This window comes from Brachycentrus maculatus, unplaced genomic scaffold, assembly GCF_059751285.1.
Source record: "Brachycentrus maculatus isolate JH-2025_06_01 unplaced genomic scaffold, ASM5975128v1 h1tg000057l, whole genome shotgun sequence".
NCBI classification, from domain to species: domain Eukaryota; kingdom Metazoa; phylum Arthropoda; class Insecta; order Trichoptera; family Brachycentridae; genus Brachycentrus; species Brachycentrus maculatus.
In genome coordinates, this window is record NW_028280811.1 from 1,214,081 (window position 1) to 1,234,139 (window position 20,059).

General features: G+C 32.4%; 1 protein-coding gene across 2 annotated transcripts in view; it reads right to left on the reverse strand.

Moving 5' to 3' along the window:
• Hil (peptidase hillarin) overlaps positions 1-19,241 on the reverse strand; it is a 95,786-nt gene extending 76,545 nt beyond the window's left edge. The window contains exons 1-3 of one of the 2 annotated variants that reach the window (XM_088278421.1): positions 19,119-19,241; positions 10,433-10,753; positions 2,691-2,886 (exon numbers count right to left, since the gene is read on the reverse strand). In XM_088278421.1, the coding sequence (XP_088134547.1) occupies positions 2,691-2,886; positions 10,433-10,585 (349 nt within the window). In that variant the 5' untranslated portion in view covers positions 10,586-10,753; positions 19,119-19,241. Of the gene's footprint in view, positions 1-2,690; positions 2,887-10,432; positions 10,754-19,028 lie in introns of both variants that reach the window. The other variant, XM_088278423.1, reaches the window with a different exon arrangement.
• Positions 19,242-20,059: the final 818 nt, after the last annotated feature.

Below are 20,059 nucleotides of genomic sequence, written 5' to 3' on the forward strand. Positions count from 1 at the left end.
CTAGCCAAATGCCAGATCGCAAGTCCTGGAATGCTCATACTTCTATCTTCTTCCATAAAAAAACGATAGATGATTCATCTCAAGTTGAGAAACATACTTTTATAATAGTAAATTTAAACTATTGAACACATGATGTTTCGGATAGTAGTTTTTAGAAAACAATTCGTGCAGATTTCTATCTGAATTCTTTCGCATTGTAGATCGTAAAACGTTTTATGTATTGGAGCCACTCGTTTACAATAGAGGTCGTGAAAAGAAAATGAATGCACGCACGTGAGGGGTTCTCTTGTGGGCTGAATAATAATTATTCCATTCAGGATGTTGACGGTCACGGTCAAAATAAGTAAACATCGGGACAACAAGGCGGTATACTTGCAGATCCAAATACCAATAAATCTTACAACATGTAAACATTTATGTCGACAGTTCCAGCGAAAGTAACTTATTTATTTAGTTTTACGTTGGAGAAAGTTTATTTGTTACCCTAGCTAGAGGTAAAAACAAATTTATTTATAAAGACAATTTTCACAGAGCTTTGGCCGAGGGATTACTATATAATAAAATAACTATGTTATACATATCGCTCACTCCTTTCAAGAAAGTCAAAAATCAAAACACCTCAATTTTCAGTTGTAAATGTTTTCGGATTGCCCAGAAAATGTACCATATCCTACAGCGAAAGCATATTTTAAACTTAATATTTACCCGCTACAGGGCAAAAAGTGTTGTTTTTGCATTTTGAAGAAAAGGTATTGTTTAATTATTTTTTTTAATAAACTAAATATTTCTCAAATGGAGAAAAAACCTTCAGGTTAAACCTAAAAAGATCTGTTGCACAGTAAAAAGTTCAAAAAATGGGTTGATATTTATTTGTAATACATTGTATTATATTTTTAAACTTTGAAAACGTTCTCCTGAAAAATCATTTTTTTTGATTTATGACGTTCTTGAAAGGAGTGAGCGATATGTACAACATTTTGAGTGTGTCCAAATACTTGTTCACAAATCTGGATTATCTCCAATTTTTCGAGTTATTTTTCATATTATCTCAACATAGAAAAAGAAGAATATGGATGTCATCTTACCATTAGATATCTCTAGTGAAATTCTAGTGATTTAAGCACTATGTTTCCAAATTGAACCATATATATAGAAGTAACAAGAATTTGAGTAGTGTGGTTGTCAATCATGGGTAGAATCGGTGAATGTTACAAGTGTGTAAAGTGAAAAAAGTGAAGTACTAACATAGCGAATGTAATGTTGATTTTTTAACTTCTCTATAAAAATGGACTTAAATTGTCGATTTTGTAGGTAAAAAGTCAATATTTCTCGCTGATGAAAATACCTAATTTATTAAACATATTTAAATTTATAACAATTGACGATATTTCGTAATTTAACAATTAAGTGAATGTGAATATAGGCTCCTGAATATACTTTGGAACAATAATTTACTGCAAAAACATATCTAATAAAACACTGATGAATTGTACACGTTTCTCAATTCTTCTTTACAATTTAATTAGAGACATCGCTTTGTCGGCGAGAGACATTTGATACAATTGATAACCCCAAAGTCACATACCTTTGTGCCTAATACATGTATTTTACTGCGCATGATATAATATGATTGGATTCGGTTAGTTAGATTTTAATTAGGCCTCGGGCAACTCCTCGTACGGAAAACATCACATCATGAAGTCATTCAACGGATGACTTCATAAGAAGGAATTGAGAACTCAATATTTCCTCCCATTTCGCAGCGATAAGTGTTAACTTTTGTTCCTAATAAATATTTTAAATATATCTGATGAAATAATTAGATTTAACTTTAGCAGTTTTTTTATTCTATTATTTTGATATACACAGATTCCGGAAGTAATTATAACAGTTTTACATTTATAACTTGAAATAATTTGAAAGAAATTAATGTTGCTTTCAATTATATGGAAGAGTCAGGAATGTGGGTATGTTGGTGACACAGTGATGACAACACATGGCCGCAATCGTGTATATAAGTCTGGCAAGAGCATTCTAGATTGTCTCTCCTAGAAATCAGTCGCTCACTTAGAGCTACTAAGTACCACTTATATAGTAATAAACCAAGTCAAAATACTAGCGAGTTATTAGATACTGTTCATCTTCCACCATCTTAGTAATTAACAGATAGAAAATTCAAATTTACTTATAATTATATCCAAAAATCCATGAAGATTTAACGAAAAAAACACAGAGCTAAGAATTCGAAAATTTGGTCCCAATATGACCCAATTATTTCAAATCCTTGGTTCGATAAAATAACGGTGATGTATGTTCCAATGTCCATAATGACACATATTTATATATATATATATATATATATATATATATATATATATATATATATATATATATATATATATATATATATATATAATATATATATATATATATATTTATATATTTATATATATTTTTATATTGAAATATATAAATATTTGTGTTTTTATTATTCACAAAAATACTTTAATTAAATACTTTTTCTGTGAGCCTAAGCGGCTCATTATTAGAAATAGGTATCAAATTGTGGTAGAGTGGGTTCGAATCGAGAAACTCCGATTTAAGAGTTCGTGATACTAACCACGGGACCATAACCCCGACACGTTGCATAAGTACTATTATTTGCATAAATAAATAAGAAGTAGTCTCACCATCAGTTTCATACGAGTCTCTTCCCCTGGAGTGTCCTCTGATTTGTTCGTTGACGATATTATTTCCCTTGGGAACGTTCAGAGCACTGCGTATTCCTACGGAGGAGTTGTCCAGGTGGCCAGGCCCGATGCGAGGAACGTGGCTGCAGCAATACACTTCCTTATCTTCCTGTCTGTGCTGATTGTTGTAGTACGTCTGGAAACCAAATCAATATCCATGTCAACATAGTGGTCTAACACAGTGTTTCGCAAACTTTTTCTGTTTTTTTTCTGTACACCTGCCAAATCAAGAAATTTTCGAGGTACACCAAAGAAAAAAACAAAGTTTATTTAATAACAATTTATTATAAAAAAGGCGAAAACATATTATTTTTATGCGAAATGTGAGCCTGTTTAACCGAGCGCAGGCGATCAAAATCTGGAGCAATTTTTTATAAGGATGTTATCTTAAAAAAACTAAACTTTTTTTCGCAGCACACTAACTAATCCCCACGGTACACCAGTGTGTCGCGGCACACACTTTGCGTAACACTTGTCTAACAGGATGACAATGTAATGTAAAGATACCACAATTTAATGCATTTAGTATTAGTAGCTTTATGTCCCTCCACTATGAATATTGGCAATCATGCCAACTTTTATCTTGACCACAGTCGTTCTAAACAGTAACCCAATGCTTCAATGGAAACACTCTAAAGTTTTTAAGTCAGGATAACGTTTTCTTCCTGTACAGCATTAAAAAAAATCGTATTGTTTCGTTTATCCCAAATTTCATAAATGGGAAAAATCATTGATAAAGTGAAAGATTTAGAAAAAAGTATATTACATCCCCTCCGTGGTGTAATGGTTAGCGTGTTCAGCTATCGTGCTGAGGGTCCCGGGTTCGATTTCCAAGAGGGGGTGAAAATAAATGCAAGTGATTTCCTACTCTAAAATGTATTTAATATTATCCTGGAGTGGTCCCTGAAGCGCAAGAATGATCACCCTGCCTTCATGTAAGTAACGATCATGATAAAACTGCGTCAATACGATGCAGCGCCCTATGCACTTTTGCATACGACGAAGAAGAATTTTATATCTAGCAAAGAGAAAAATGACTGAGCCAAAAAATACTCCATTCAAAATGCAGCAACAATAGATTTATACATAAATAGACGAAACTATTGAGAAATATTTTTGTATTCTGAAGCAATTCTGTCTCGATTGAATATTTAATGTACCTTTATTCATATTATTTTTTGACATTTCATCAAAGATGAAGAAGAATATGGAAGTCTGGGCATTTACGGGGCTTACGACCGTCATAGGCTGGTTTGAGTGATCACTTTACACACGTGTAACATTCACCAATTCTACCCATTATTGACAACCACACTACTCAAATTCTTCGAAGTTCTATATATATGAACCAATTTAGAAACTTTGTTCTTGAATCACTAGAACTTCACTAGAGACATCCATTGGTGAGATGTAAAGAAGCTTTTTTATTAAGCAGAAACTCTTATATTAGTATGTGAGATCCGAATCCCGGATTATAATCACACACATGAGAAACGCCAGAAAATACCATTTTCATTTTTATTATTAAGCTTATAATTTGACCAGATAATTTATTTACAACATTTTGAGTGTGTCCAAATACTTGTTCACAAAATCTGGATTATCTCCAATTACAGGAGTTATTTTCATATTATTTTTTGACATTTCATCAAAGATGAAGAAGAATATGGAAGTCTGGGCATTTACGGGGCTTACGACCGTCATAGGCTGGTTTGAGTGATCACTTTACACACGTGTAACATTCACCAATTCTACCTTTATTCATGACCGACTAGTTATTTAGGGGAATTTCAATGTAATAAATGAATGGATGAGAGGTCATAGTAAATATTGTTATGGTCGTATAGATTTCATCTATTCACAACCGATCCACGTAATCCGGAATACTGGGGCACCTACGTTTCGTGACTGATGCTCTTCAGTCGTGCTGATTTGATAGCACTAGAAAGTATATCGTGCAAACTCTGCAAACAACTTGAAAGAGACAACACACGAATCCGAGTGATCGCAGAACGCTTTGCATTTTTATTTAGGTGCCCGATGCTTTCATTTCCATTGACCTTGTATGGAAACATTTGCATTGCGATCCGCGATGGAGTGCGACCAGAAATCGTATTAAATATTCTCTCGGCGTGGCAGATTCGAGGAATTAATTAGAAAAACCAATACAAATGGAAATCTTCTTCACGATGCATGGCTTCAGCGACATGCTAAACGATATTCATATTCGTAAATATCAACGTATGGGGTGTCCAAATCGACGACAGAACAAAAGAATATAATAAACTCGTAATATAATATCGTGAGTATACTGGCAAAAAACTTTAGCTCGTAAATATGCAATTTTGACTTAAGGATGCAAATTATAAAGTTTTCAACGTTCTTTAAACTGGCAAAATACACTAAGTAGTTTGAAATATCATATTTTTGTGGTTTTAAAAGTAAATTCATCTTTCAGTTTAATAGCGGGTATTTTAATCAGACTAAAAGCTATATATAACAGGGATTATTCAAACAGGGATTTTAGAGTTGACGTTTTTTGCCAGTATACCCATGGTATATAATGAATGCAATCCAGGATTCGGACCTCACATATAAATGAAAGAATCTCTGCTGAATAAAACCTTTCCTCGTCCCACCATGGATGTCTCTAGTGAACTCTCGCATACTGTGTTTCAAGTTTGATCAATATATGAAGAAGTTTCAAGAATTTTAGTAGTGTGGTTGTCAATCATGGGTAGAATTGGTGAATGTCACACGTGTGTAAAGTCTTAAGCAATTCAAAGGAAAAACGGTTATCAAATGATACGAAATAAAAATATTGCGATAAACGTAAATTTACTTGCAAGAGGATAAAGTGAAGCAGAAAATGGGGTATGTTTGAAAAATTTTCTTGCTGAAATTAATTCGTCTACACAGAAACATCTTCAGAAAGTAAGTGTTTTCAGACGAGTTTCAAAGGCAATCCAAAATGATTAATTGGATTCAATTTTACAATACATGTCTTTTACGAAAGAATTTTAAAATATTTTTTTAAGCAAACCTACATATTTTACATGCTACCATTTTTTAAGCGAAATGCACTGTCTGCAAATTCAGTCACTGGCCGCCTCTAATATCATTGTATATTCAAAGCAAGTTGCCAAACAAGAACATCAGTGATTATTTTTAACTATACAAGTTTCTATAAGTATGATTCCTTAAGCAAAAAAATTGATTAATTTGATGAAAATACCAAAAAAATGTACATAAATAATGTAGAATTTATAATGCTTCTAAGGTTATCATGACTGAGAATTATTAGTATTTTTTGTCGACGTTTTGGACCACATTCTTGCATCTGTATATCTAGTCTAGGATGATCTCATTTTTCTCCCAACGCGCAACGTTATCGGCAAACTTAAGGAAAACATATAACAGTAATTGTACCTGTATTTGAAAATTACCTTCCAAACCCGTTGGTTCATATAGCTATTTAAAAATGTTAATTAGATTTTTTTAACGGAATAATCCGCAAAGCCTCTATTTTACGGGATTTTACGTATAGTAAGGAAATGGAAAGTAGATGTGAAAAATAGATCACAAACACTCCGACCAATTGAAAATATATATTTCTTGAATTCATTTTGCAATCAGCGGGAATCGAACTCGCGAAGGCAGTCAAGTCGAGTGTCTACTCAATTACGCCACGGCGTCTATCATTAAGTTATCTAAGTAGCATTATCAACGCAGTGATTTTGTTTATTATCGTTAATATTTCAAACTACTCAAATAAAATTAAATTTCTGTTGAGTTGATTTCATGGGCTAGTAATAATTTTACAAAATATGGATTATATTTATCACTTCTTATTTGAACATCCTATATCCTACAAGTGTACATAACACTTTCATACTATTAAAGTAAGTTATTAGGGTAACTGACGGTACACTTTTTAAACTTAAATGAATTATACGTTAGAACAGTGGTTCTGAACCTTTTTGAAGTCAGGGAGCACATTCGATCATAAGGAAAATTCGCGATACACTTAAACTAAAGATCCAAAAAATGTACAAAGATAACTCTTATTAAAAAAAACTTGTTATTTTGTTACAATCGAGCTATAAATTGATTAATTAAAAAAATAAATACAAATATCAATACTCCGATGAAACTTTTTGCGCCGAAAATGATTTCATGTGACACCTGAGCTTGTCGGCTTTTACAAATTTCAACGATATTAGGTTTAATATTTGATATAGCTAATGTCATTTTTTAATCCAAATTGCTAAGCTAAGGTTCACAAATCAAGGATCACAAATCCTTTCAATGAACCGAACATTGATGGAGCACCATCTGTACAAATTCCTACACATAATTCCCATGATATATTACATGTTCTAAGTATGATGATATAGAATCAAAGAAATCTTGACCGCTTGCACAAAAAATCAATTTGCAAGGATGCTGCCATATCAAACCCTTATCCGCAATGGTGCATAGGGCACTGCATCATATAAATGCAGAGTTATCTTGATCGTTAACACACAAAGGAAAGGTGATCTGCCCTTCACTTCAGGTACCAGTCTAGGGTAATATTGAATAAATATTAGAGTAAAAAAATCACTTATATTTATTACACCTCCCTCTGAGAATCGAACCCGGGACCTCCAGAATGGTAGCCGAGCGTGCTGACCATTACACTACGGAGGTGGACAACTCAAAGCAACTCAAATCACACAATAAATGAGCCAACATTAAATTTTAGTTTTCATATTTTCGCGGAACACTTGAAATAAGGAAGCACCGGTTTAGAACCACTGCGTTAGAACGATTGAATATAGAAACATATTACAATAGATATATAACGGATGCAGCACACATGTTGAAGAAATATCATGAATTATAGCAAAGCTTTAACTGTTTTAACAAGAACGTTGTTATGTTACACTTCAGCCTTTTTTGTTGCACTTCAGATATAAATGTAATTATTACGTTAATATGTAAAAATCAAACGTAATAATCAAATCATTTGGACTTGTTTAAAAGGTTTAAAGTCTAAGTCAAATGCGGTTTTTATAGATGTGCTAAAATAAAAAGCAAAAGTTGACGGCCAAGCAAATAAAATCTACTTTATTAGTAAGGCGGTATTTAAAAACAGGTTGTGTTTGGCATAATTATGTTTCCAACTCAATACAGATCTAGAAAACTATTTGAATAAATAAAATATTTGATTTACAAAATATCAACAGCTTTAATTCATCAATAGGCTTAACTAACGAAAGTATATATATATATTTTTTGAGATTTCTTTTCATCAATCTGTGATTCGAAGTCAGTTGTTCCTAACATGAAAATTATTAGCAAATAGTCATCTGTTAATGCTGATCTACATATGTTAAAATTTCACATTAGTAATTTTTAGGTATTTTACATCGGTAAGTACTTTATTAAAAGTTTTAAGTTTTTCCAAAGTATTTTAAAACAATTCCAAACCCTGTAAGTTTATTTTTACTTCTTATTTATATGTACAAACCCTGTAAGCGAACTCCCTCTCTAAACACGAGCAATCTGCTCTCTTAGTGAGGTAGCACGTAAAAAAAAACTATGTATATGTAACTATGTTGATTATTATGCCATACAATGTATCTTTGATTAAAAAAATTATAAATAAAAAAATAAAATTAAAAATTAAAAATTTTAAAATTGGCAGTAAAAATCTGCGTAGGGTAATATATAGCGCTCAATTCGATTGATTTTTAAGAGGATATTCGCAAATACAGATTTTATTCCACCGGAGACCACCGGAGAGGTCACATGTCTGAATGTGTATTGGATATTTTTTGATTTTTAGAATACATATAAAAAAATATTTTTATATTTATTTTTAACTTCTTACCTTTAAAATACTCTTTTCTTTTCAAATACATGTAATTATTTCGAACAAAAAAATATTTTTTCAAAGCAAAAATAGTGTTTTAAGAAAAAAAATAGTTAAAACGTTTTCTGTATTGAGAGAAAATTAAGTAAAGGGTCCGCCAAATAACTTTTTTTTTTTGAAAACAGGGCGCAAAACATCGAGTGTAGCTTCGGCTGTGTGGCACGTAGCGCCGTCCTGTTGAAACCAAATGTTGCCAATATCCTCTTCTTCAATTTTTGTGAACAAAAATCCGTTCAACATGGCCCGATAACGATCGCCATTGACTGTAACGGCCACTCCTTGCTCATTTTCAAAGAAAAATGGCCCAATTATGCCTCTGGACCAAAATCCGCACCAAACAGTGACTCGTTTTGGGTGTACCGGCTTTTCAATGTATGCGTGCGGGTTTTCTGTGCCCCAAATACGACAATTTTGCTTGTTTACATACCCGCCAAGATCAAAATGAGCTTCATCCGAAAAGATGATTTTTTTGGCAAAATCGGCATCTTCTGTAAGTCGATCGCAGGCCCACTCAGCGAAGCGAAAACGCATTGGATGGTCAGTTGGCTTCAACTCCTGAACCAATTGGACTTTGTATGGCGTCATACCAAGGTCTTTATGCAAAATTCGTCTCAATGATGTCTCCGAAATGTTCAATTGTTGAGAACGACGGTGAATTGATGTTGATGGCGCTTCACGCACACTTTCTGCCACAACATCGATATTCTCGGGTGTACGCACTGTTTTTGGCTTTTCACGCTTTGGTTTATCGATGAGGATGCCAGTTTCTTTCACTTTTTTCACAAGATAACGAACATACGGAGCTGACGGTGCTTCTCTTCTTCCAAAAACCGTACGCAATTTTCGCACACATTCTGCAACATTACCATGATTTTCAAAGTAATGTCGCAATATTTCCCAGCGTTGTTCAAGCGTATACACAACCATATTTGCTCAGCGAAAGGATAAAACTAATTATCTGTCAAATCAGACATGAGCTAAGTGTTACCATTCACGAAATAAGCACTAGTTGAAAAAAAAAACTTTAGATGGCGGACCCTATATTATAAAATATTATCATTTTTGACATCTCAAGATAGATGAAGAAGAATACGAAAGTCTAGGTATTCACAGTGCTTATGACCTGTCGTAGGCTGGTTAATAGATCACTTTACACACGTGCAACATTCTTCGACAGCTCTTAGATCTATGATCAATCTCATGACACAGCCAGTACATATCGCTCACTCCTTTCAAGAACGTCATTAATAAAAAAAACTTTCAGGAGAACGTTTTTAAAGTTTAAGAATATAATGAAATGTATTAAAAATAAATATCAAGCTACTTATTGAACTTTTTACTGTGCAACAGATCTTTTTAGGTAAAACCTGAAGGATTTTTCTCCATTTAATAAATATTTAGTATATTTAAAAAAATAATTAATCAATACCTTTTCTTCAAAATGCAAAAAACATCACTTTCTGCCATGTAGCGGTTAAATATTTAGTTGAAAATATCCATCTTTTGCTGGGATATATAACATTTTCTGGGCATTCCGAAAACATGTCCAACTGAAAATTGACGATTTTTGATTTATGAGGTTCTTGAAAGGAGTGAGCGATATAAGTTCACAACAGCCTATGTGGTTTAACCTACAGGTATCAAATTTTTCTGACATGCGCTCTAGCGGGTACAAGTTGAAGAGACGAGCGGAGGAAAGAAGGAAAGAAGGAAACTAACCATCACACGGATTGTAGGGCACGAAGAAGAATGAATGATTTACCTTGAGTGTCAGCTTGGTCCCGCACACGGCGCACTTGAAGCAGCCGCTGTGGAAGAAGGAGAAGTCCTTCAGGGGGCCTACCCGATCCACTTGGTAGACGACCTCCGCGCACCGGAGACACGTGCTCTCGTAGAAGTTGGGGCGGTACATCATGACGCTCTGTCACCAAAACGGGGCGCGACAACGATCACTCGGACTCCCAACAAACACTGAACATTTTATCAATTATCACTTTCACAAGTTTATACTAGTTTTATTTAATAAAAATATTTTTAATATCGATCGTCTTTCGCGACAACAATTGTCAACATGTTATTTCACCTAATGAAAAAAGTACGTCATTAATACCGATGCTTTTTAACAAGCTTTCCTTTAGTTGATTAGTTATACAATGGTTTAAATCAATGGCAGTTATTTTTTTCGTTTAAAAATTTCATATAAAAGGTTTTAACAGAAAAAAAACATCGAAACCGATCTCAAACTCTACACACAGAAAGGTCAAATCTCTGGCTTGCCAATCCAAACATACTTTTTTGTTTGATAGTTGAGTAATTAATATGTATAGCACACATACATACGTATAATATATGCAGTATATATATATACATATATATATATATATATATATATATATATATATATATATATATATATATATATATATATATATTATATATATATATATATATATATATATATATATATATATATATATATATATATAGTTTTAATAAAATTATTTATTTTCCCACATTTTTATTTTAATGACAAAATAATTCAAATAAAAATTATAGAAATATAGCTTGATAAATCAAACATGGTTGACATATTAAATAGTATCATAATATAATATAATATCGGCGTTAAATATTCCATGATTTAAAGTTATGGGGCTTTAATGTATATAAATAAAAGCTTTTTGAATTTTAGTACATATAAATAAAAGATTTTTACTGGTTGAAAATTATTTAATATTCCAAATAAAATACAACTAAATGATCGCAAAGTGCACGTTTGAAAATGTGTTTTAATTCATGTTTAAAAATTGCGTTACCTGAAAATTACCTTTGTTGTAAGGATACGTATATTTTTGCATTCAGATGTTGAAACGTATGCTCTAGATATCAATACATAGATATAGGGAACTGCCAACGTATCTTGAAATTAATAGAAATTGAATACAATATAAAATCAATTAAATACAAATATGTATTTTATTATCATTTATCAAATAAATTATTAACCCATGCACAGAAGGCTAACGGGTCAAGTATCTACAATAATTAAAAAATAATAACTAAAAGCTTCGAGCGCGAACGAGTACTTTTTGATAGGTGAGACTAATCGCTCTGTTGTGATTCCGAATAAAACTTTGTTTAAACACGGCTGAATAATTACTTAACAAACAAAAAAGGTCATTAGAATAATTATTACGTTCACGCGATGTATCAAATATTTTACGAATATAATTTATAAGCACTTTTGCGGCTGCAGGCAAGTCGCGGGATAGTTGTTCAAAGCAGGGTTGTCCAAACCGAGGTCCGTGAAACGCATGCGCTCCATAAAAAAATCAGAACTATTAAAAATTTACGTAACTCAAGGACTGATTCAATGCCGAATGAAAGGATCCTTAAAATAATGTTTAAAGATAGAGAACTTATAACCACTGTCATTATACGAGCCACGTCCTTAAACCACATATTCTGTGGAGAAAAATATACCCTTTAACAGAAGTCTAAGAATATCAATAAAAATACAAAATTTATGATTTAGGTAACAAATCATTATCAAATAATCGTATCTATTTAAAATTTCCACCATATGAAAAGGTATCACATCAAGACTCTTTGAGAATTTTACTCTTATCAAACCAAATATTCAAGCAATATTAGACATTAGTGAGAATTCATATTTATAAAAAAAAATCAACCTCAAACATTGTATTTATTGAAAAGCCATTAAAAAGAAGAAGAAGAAGTAAATAGCTAACATTTTTTATGATAAAAAAATTGCAAATTATTTTTTTTTTGTAATTTTTTATTATTTATTTTTTGTAATTTATTACATTAGTGAGAATTCATATTTATAAAAAAATCAACCTCAAATATTGTATTTATTGAAAAGCCATTAAAAATAAGAAGACGAAGAAGTAAATAGCTAAGATTTTTTATGATAAAAATTTAGAATTTTTTTTTTTGTAATTTTTTTAATATATTGACAATAAATTCATCACCTTTAGCGTGACTGTATTTTATGTGCTGCCCAAAACAGATAAGTTTCCACTGATGTAGACGAAAAAAGCTAAAAAGTTGGAGTCCCCTGATTTTAAGGGTTTCAAATTCTGGTTTATGTTGTATTTTTTCGTATTTCGCCTTTGGTGATATGAAGGAATAGGCACGTCTTATATTCGAGCTGGTATAAAAGCGTGATAATTAATTGCAATGACCTCAAACTATACCCATCAGTCTTGGTCAACGTACATACAAAAGAACTCGAATTGTTTAAGACCAATTAATAATTGATTAAGACTAAATTAACGGTAAATTGTAAATACTACGGTATAATGTGCGGCATTTTTTAGTGGGTTTAGAAAAAAATATCTTGTAAAACGTCGGCCTTTTTCTAACAACTCAAAGCGTATTTATTCATGGATATGGTTTTATAGGTATTTCAATACGTTATAATCAATACGACATAAATCGTCGCTAATTTTTATACAAGAATTCGAGTGGATTGTTGTCCGTCCGCCTACATATGTAGATATATTATTTTTTGACATCTCATCAAAGATGAAGAAGAATATGGAAGTCTGGGCATTTACGGGGCTGACGACCGTCATAGGCTGGTTTAAGTGATCACTTTACACACGTGTAACATTCACCAATTCTACCCATTATTGACAACCACACTACTCAAATTCTTGGAAGTTCTATATATATGAACCAATTTAGAAACCTTGTTCTTGAATCACTAGAACTTCACTAGAGACATCTATTGGTGAGATGTAAAGAAGCTTTTTTACTAAGCAGAAACTCTTATATTAGTATGTGAGATCCGAATCCTGGATTATAATCACACACATGAGAAATGCCAGAAAACACCATTTTCATTTTTATTATTAAGCTTATAATTTGACCAGATAATTTATTTACAACATTTTGAGTGTGTCCAAATATTTTTTGACAAAAAATCATATGAAAATAACTCCTGTAATTGGAGATAATCCAGATTTTGTGAACAAGTATTTGGACACACTCAAAATGTTGTATATGTAGATATAATATTTAAGAAAAAATCACTATAAATTACGTAATTTTTGTAATTTGATCGTTATTTTTTAATTTTTAAAGTCTTTTTTGAATCCTAAATAACTAAGAGCAATTTGAGTTTATTTTTCAACTTAATTGATTTTTTTATTGAATTTCTTACATTACAAACGCAAGTCATATACATACATACAAATTATTGAATTATGAAAATGTATAACAAGAAAACCCTGTATAATGAGATGTATTGGAAATATTCACTTTGATTATATTTATCAATAATTTATATTTTTATGAAACCTAAAAACTCGTATATTATTAGTATAATATTATTATATTATGTTATTTCATACACAATTAGAACTAATTTTAAGGTTTATATATTGTAGTAAAAAATTAAAATCACTCTATAAATGTATCGAAATAATACAGTTAATAATATATGTATTTAACGTTTAATTTTTAAATACTACGTATATACAGGTTGACCTTACTAATAATCATCATACCGCTTCCCCGCAGGGATAGGCAGAGAGAATAGAACGCTACACTAATCCGTCTTTGCGTTTTGAATTTAATCAAAAGTAAAGTTAAATAAGTACTATCACACATCGATATTTGTATTCATACAAAATTCAAAATATAAAAAAGGGAGTGAAGAATTTGTTTGGTTGAAAATAAGAAAGTATGCTACTGGGTTATGACGTTATATATGAGTAATAGGAAGGAGTTTTCGCGCATACTGTATGTAATTGGGTGGATCAGATGACGTATAACATAATATGTAGGTACGTAGTAGAAACTAACGTCACATTGAGATGACTAAGATGTTCCGGAGAAGAAATTCAATAAAGTAATCCGTACAACAACAAAAAGTTGCAAAAAAAGTGTTCTACGATGTTCGGCGACTATGCATTGCGTATTTTACGATATATGCTTACACACTTAACAATTATTAATAATAAAATAATAATAAACCCTTATCCGCACCCCAATGGTGCATAGGGCACTGCTTCATATAAACGCAGTGTTATCTTGATCGTTTACACATGAAGGAAAGGTGATCAGCCCTCCGCTTCAGGTACCAGTCCAGGGTAATATTGAATAAATATTACAGTGAAAAATTCACTTATATTTATTTGACCCCCCCTGGGAATCGAACCCGGGACCTCCAGAACGGTAGCCGAGCGTGCTGACCATTACACTACGGAGGTGGACAAAAATTTACATAATAACAATTATTAAGACCATATTAATATACAAGTATTAAGAATATATCGATAAAGCATATTAATAATAAATTATTTTTAAAGAACATATTAATAATAATATCTTATGCGAAACTGTTGAAAAAATACTGAAATCTACCAGAAATTTATCTCAGAAACCACCTTGATGAATCTATGAAAAAGTTGCTGATAAAATAACTTAATTCCTTCTGCATAAAAAATAACGCGCATGCATTATTATTTACGAGTTTATTTTTAAGTATATTTATGTTTCAATTTTGCACACAACAATTCTGTATTTTTTTCTTTTCAATGGCTTAAAAAAAAAATACAAAACACCCTAATTTTTTTAAATAAAATATATAATTCAGTACCTACCCACGTGCGAACAATTATATAAACTTCTTTAAAAATACGAAGTTTAACTATTTAACTATAAATCATAACAAAATAAACAGCTTTGAAAAATACAAAATTAAAAAATTCCAGAAAAAAGTTGTCTTCGCGTAAGTACTAAGTACAATTTTTTTTCTTAATCTTTTCCAATAAATTATTATTTAATTATTTTGTTAAGTTCAATTAAAGTCATCAAATTATAGTAAAAAAAAGAAGATGAAGAAATATCCAATTTGTTTTGAAAATATTTACTCACATAAAGATAAATATTTGTGTTTTTATTATGTACACACATATTTCTATTTCATACTATTTCTGTGAGCCTGAGCGGCTCATTATTAGAAATAGGTATCAAATTGTGGTAGAGTGGGTTCGAACCGAGAAACTGACTTAAGAGTCCGCGACAATAACAACGGGACCACAACCCGACATGGGAAAATCTGCTATTGGAAACATTTTGTATCCCAACATCCTAACGCTTTTCAAACATTTAATAGACCGGGTATTTATTGAAATCGTATTCAAATGTAAAAGTGACGTGTGCGTTCGTTTTTATTTTTATATTCCTATTTACAACGTCCACTTGTGAAACCTTTTCTCAAAACCTGCTTTTGGATTCTAAAGCCAACAAAATGTTTCAAAAGCGACCTTGTATATATCTATCTATACCTGTTCAACATTTTCGTCATCATTTTAATATCCACCTATATCCGCAGGTATCCGATTAAACACGTAAATATAAGTGTTTTCATTGATAACGTGTGGGTAATATACATATTAATTATAAACAAGTAGGAAACCAAGTACCAAGCAATGAAATACAAGTTATTTATTGATTTGACGTTTAATTTATAGAACTCGACGATTTGTATATTAAAAATCAAACTCAAGCACTGATTTTTAAGGACTTCAAAGTTCTATATATTTTTTTTTGAAATATGTATATAAAAAAATAATTCGTGATATGTTTCTACTTGTTATGACATTATCAATCTAACGAGGCGAAACAATTGTCACGAATTTAATTTTATACGCTTAAAAAAATATACACAACTTATAAGACCCTAAAAATCAGTGTTTGATTTTTAATTTTAAATCGAAATACAATTTAAAGAACACTAGGAGTGTACGTCAAGACAGATCGGCTGTCCAAATTTAAAACACAGTAAGGGACATTTTATGTAGTACGTTTTTTTTTGCATTTATGAACTAAGTAGACTCTACTTAGTCCGAAAATGCAAATAAAACGTACTACAAAAAAATGTCCCTTACTGTGTTTTAAATTTGGACAGCCGAGATGTATGTAGTATCCTCTATCCTCTCTCCCTACCCCTACAAAGACCATGAAGAACCCCGTGATGGTAGTAGTAGTAAAAAAATAATAATGGGGGTGTTTTGTTCTTAATTACAATTAATTCATAGAATAAGAAATTAATTTTAGTGAAAAAGTATATAAGTACTTGAATATTTTAGCTGTTTATCTAGTTTTTATTATATATAATATATTGTATTATTTCTATGTACCTACATTGCATAGTCAACTGCCTACTCTGTGCCTGAACGCAAACAGATGTTTGCTGCGAATGTAGGTTTATGGAGAGGTCGGAGGCGTATATGAATGTAATGACATCACTGTCAGGGGGCCTATATTTCGAAAAAAACATATTCGAGAAACTGCCTTAATAATTTGAATAATATGATGAAAATTATTCAAAAATAATAAAAAAAAAAACTTTTGTTGTTTTTTATGATATAAGTTTAAATTAATTTCTATATTAACAAACATACTAAATAACCATCATGCTGCTTCTCCGCAGGGGTAGGCAGAGATAATAGAACGCCACACTACTCTGTCTTTGCAAATATTATTCGCCTCTGCCACATTCATGCATCTCTTCATACATACCCGCCGATTATTTCGACCCCTAACCTGACAGCTTTCAAGTATTTGACATACCCGGTCGTGCCGAAATTTTTCTCGGTCTTCCTCTGCTCTTTTTTCCAACTACATTCGCATCATTAATTACTTTAACCGTTCTTTCCTCACTCATTCGTTCCACACGTCCTAACCATCTCTGTATACTCGTATATCCATTTCTATAAAAAAAGTTAAAAGATAACACTGCGTCTGCATACGATACAGTGCCCTACGCACCATTGGGTGCGGATAAGGGTTAGAACAAATATAGGCGATAGCTATGTAGGCGTTTAAAAACTAATGCATGTACATAATAGATTTAAACGTATTATAAAAACAAAAACCAATATTTTAACCATGTTTAAAAATATAAATAATGATAATTTGAATGGAATCTGATAAACACATAACGCTCACTCCTTTGAATAACGTCATGTATCAAAGATCGTCAATTTCCAGTTGTGCCTTTTTTTGGAATGCCCAGAAAATGTTTTATATCCCAGCAAAAGAGGCATATTTTAAACTTAATATTTACCCGCCACAGGGCAGAAAGTGTTGTTTTGCATTTTGAAGAAAATTTTAATTATTAAAAAAAAATCAAATGGAGAAAAAACATTCAGGTTTTATCTAAAAAGATCTGTTGCACAGTAAAAAGTTCAAAACGTGGCTTGATATTTATTTTTAATACATTTTAGGATATTCTTAAACTTTAAAAACGATCTCCTGAAAAATCAAGTTTTTTGATATATGACGTTGTTGAAAGGAGTGAGCGATAAGTTTCTTACGTTCTCCGATCAATGTGAAAATATCGATAAGAATTTGACTGTAAGAAAATAATTGCATCTAGTTTGTATCCATCTAGAATCCTGTTTGAAGATTTGAGATAGCCACACGTACCAAAGAGAATGAATTAATGAATTATTACTGCAAGTACCTATTTATTAACGGTAAAAGAGGCCGGCATTTTGAAGGGTTGTATACAGCCTTAAAACGAAGCCTCCGTTGCGAATTTAACGTCCCGACATCGCCTTATTTGGTAAAGCAATCAGAAAATTACCTCGATAAAGGAATCGCATCACTATGTAAATGTTATTATTTGTACCTTTAGTGATTATAGGCTGTTTAAATTTGATTGCAAATTGTTTGTGGGCTCAATCATCTCTACGAGAGTAACTTTCATTTTCAAGATGTCCAAAAATTCCGACTATATCCGGTATAACAGTATCAACTTGTGTTTTCCAGCCTCCATTCAACGAATTTAGTGCTACATTATACATTACTTATACACATTTAAAAAAAATATTAAATACATAATTTAAAGAATTTCAAGCGAGATTATTATTTTCTTATGAATTAGAATTGATCTGGTCAAATAAACGCCGAAATATTATGCATGTTAAAAAGTAAATTTCTAAAAAAATAGGTGGCATCAATATATCTTTTTTCATGGCAACCCACCCTTCCTGTTTTGTTCGCATCTTGTGATGCTTAGGGTACCGTTTAGAATTGATACAGTGTTTCCTGAAACGTAAATTACACCAAGATAATGATAAATACCACGCTTTAGGGGCCAAAAAAACACACTATTTTTATATTGAATCTAATATTGAATTTAGTGAATTGACTAGGGATCTGACGACTGAAATATTGTCAAAAGGACAAATTATTAGAATCTTTAGGTAAGGATATCATTGAATGTATGAGACTATAACTACTCGTGGGTGATTTCATACTCTAACAATCCATTCTCTCGTTTCTTGCATGCACTGAATTTACTAGATTACCACCTGCTAGTATGTAGGCTGTGGACAATAGCGGTTGTCGAATGTCACTCGCGCGCTGTCGGCCAAGCTAGGTGTTTATATCTATTTACTCACAATTGAACAATTTGCGTAATATTATTGTTTAATGGCGATGTTTCGGGAGGCGGTTGTTGGTTCGGCTGGGCGAAACGCGAAACGACGACGACCGACCCGCGCGTTGTGTCGCCTGCGACTGCCGTCGGGGTGGCGCTAGTGTAGGGGCCGCCATGCCAACAGGTAGGCGAGCCGCGACAGTGGCGGCGGCCAAAGGTCTAGATACACATGCCATATTTGAGCAAGTGCTACTTAGCAGCACGTGTGCACGTACCTTTAAAAATATATATATTATAAAGGTGGGGTCTGACCAGAGCACTTCGTCGTAACGTAACGTCGTAAAGGGATCTTGTATCCCTTATGTTACTGTATATTGTGACCCCTCTCTGTGTCATAGCTCACACTCAAGACCTACGTGAGTCATGTAACTCACGACCTGTCTTGGTTTATGGAGCTTCACCTTAATTAATTTATTATAAGAGGTCAAGGGATCTTGTATCCCTTGTGTTACTGTCTATTGTGACCACCCACTATGTCATAGGTCACACTTAAGACCTACGTGAGTCATGTAACTCACGACCTGTCTTGATGTTAGGAACTTCACCTTTATTTATTTATTATAAGAGGTCAAGGGATCTTGCATCCGTTGTGTTACTGCGACCATATTAGGTCTATTGTGACCTCCCTCTGTGTCATAGCTCATACTCAAGACCTACGTGAGTCGTGTAACTCACGACCTGTCTTGGTGTTAGGAGCTTCACCTCTCGGAGTGCAGAAGTGGCTCTCCAAGGATGTGACTTCGATTGCGAGCGAGTGCGTTACAATTAAAGAGAGTGTGGATGGGTCCAAGTATCTTGCTAGAAATGAGCATGCTCAAAAATCGACAGCCGCTCGATTTTCGGGCATACTACTTGCAGCGCGGGAGAAGGGGATGTTTTAAACATGTATGAACAGGTTTGATT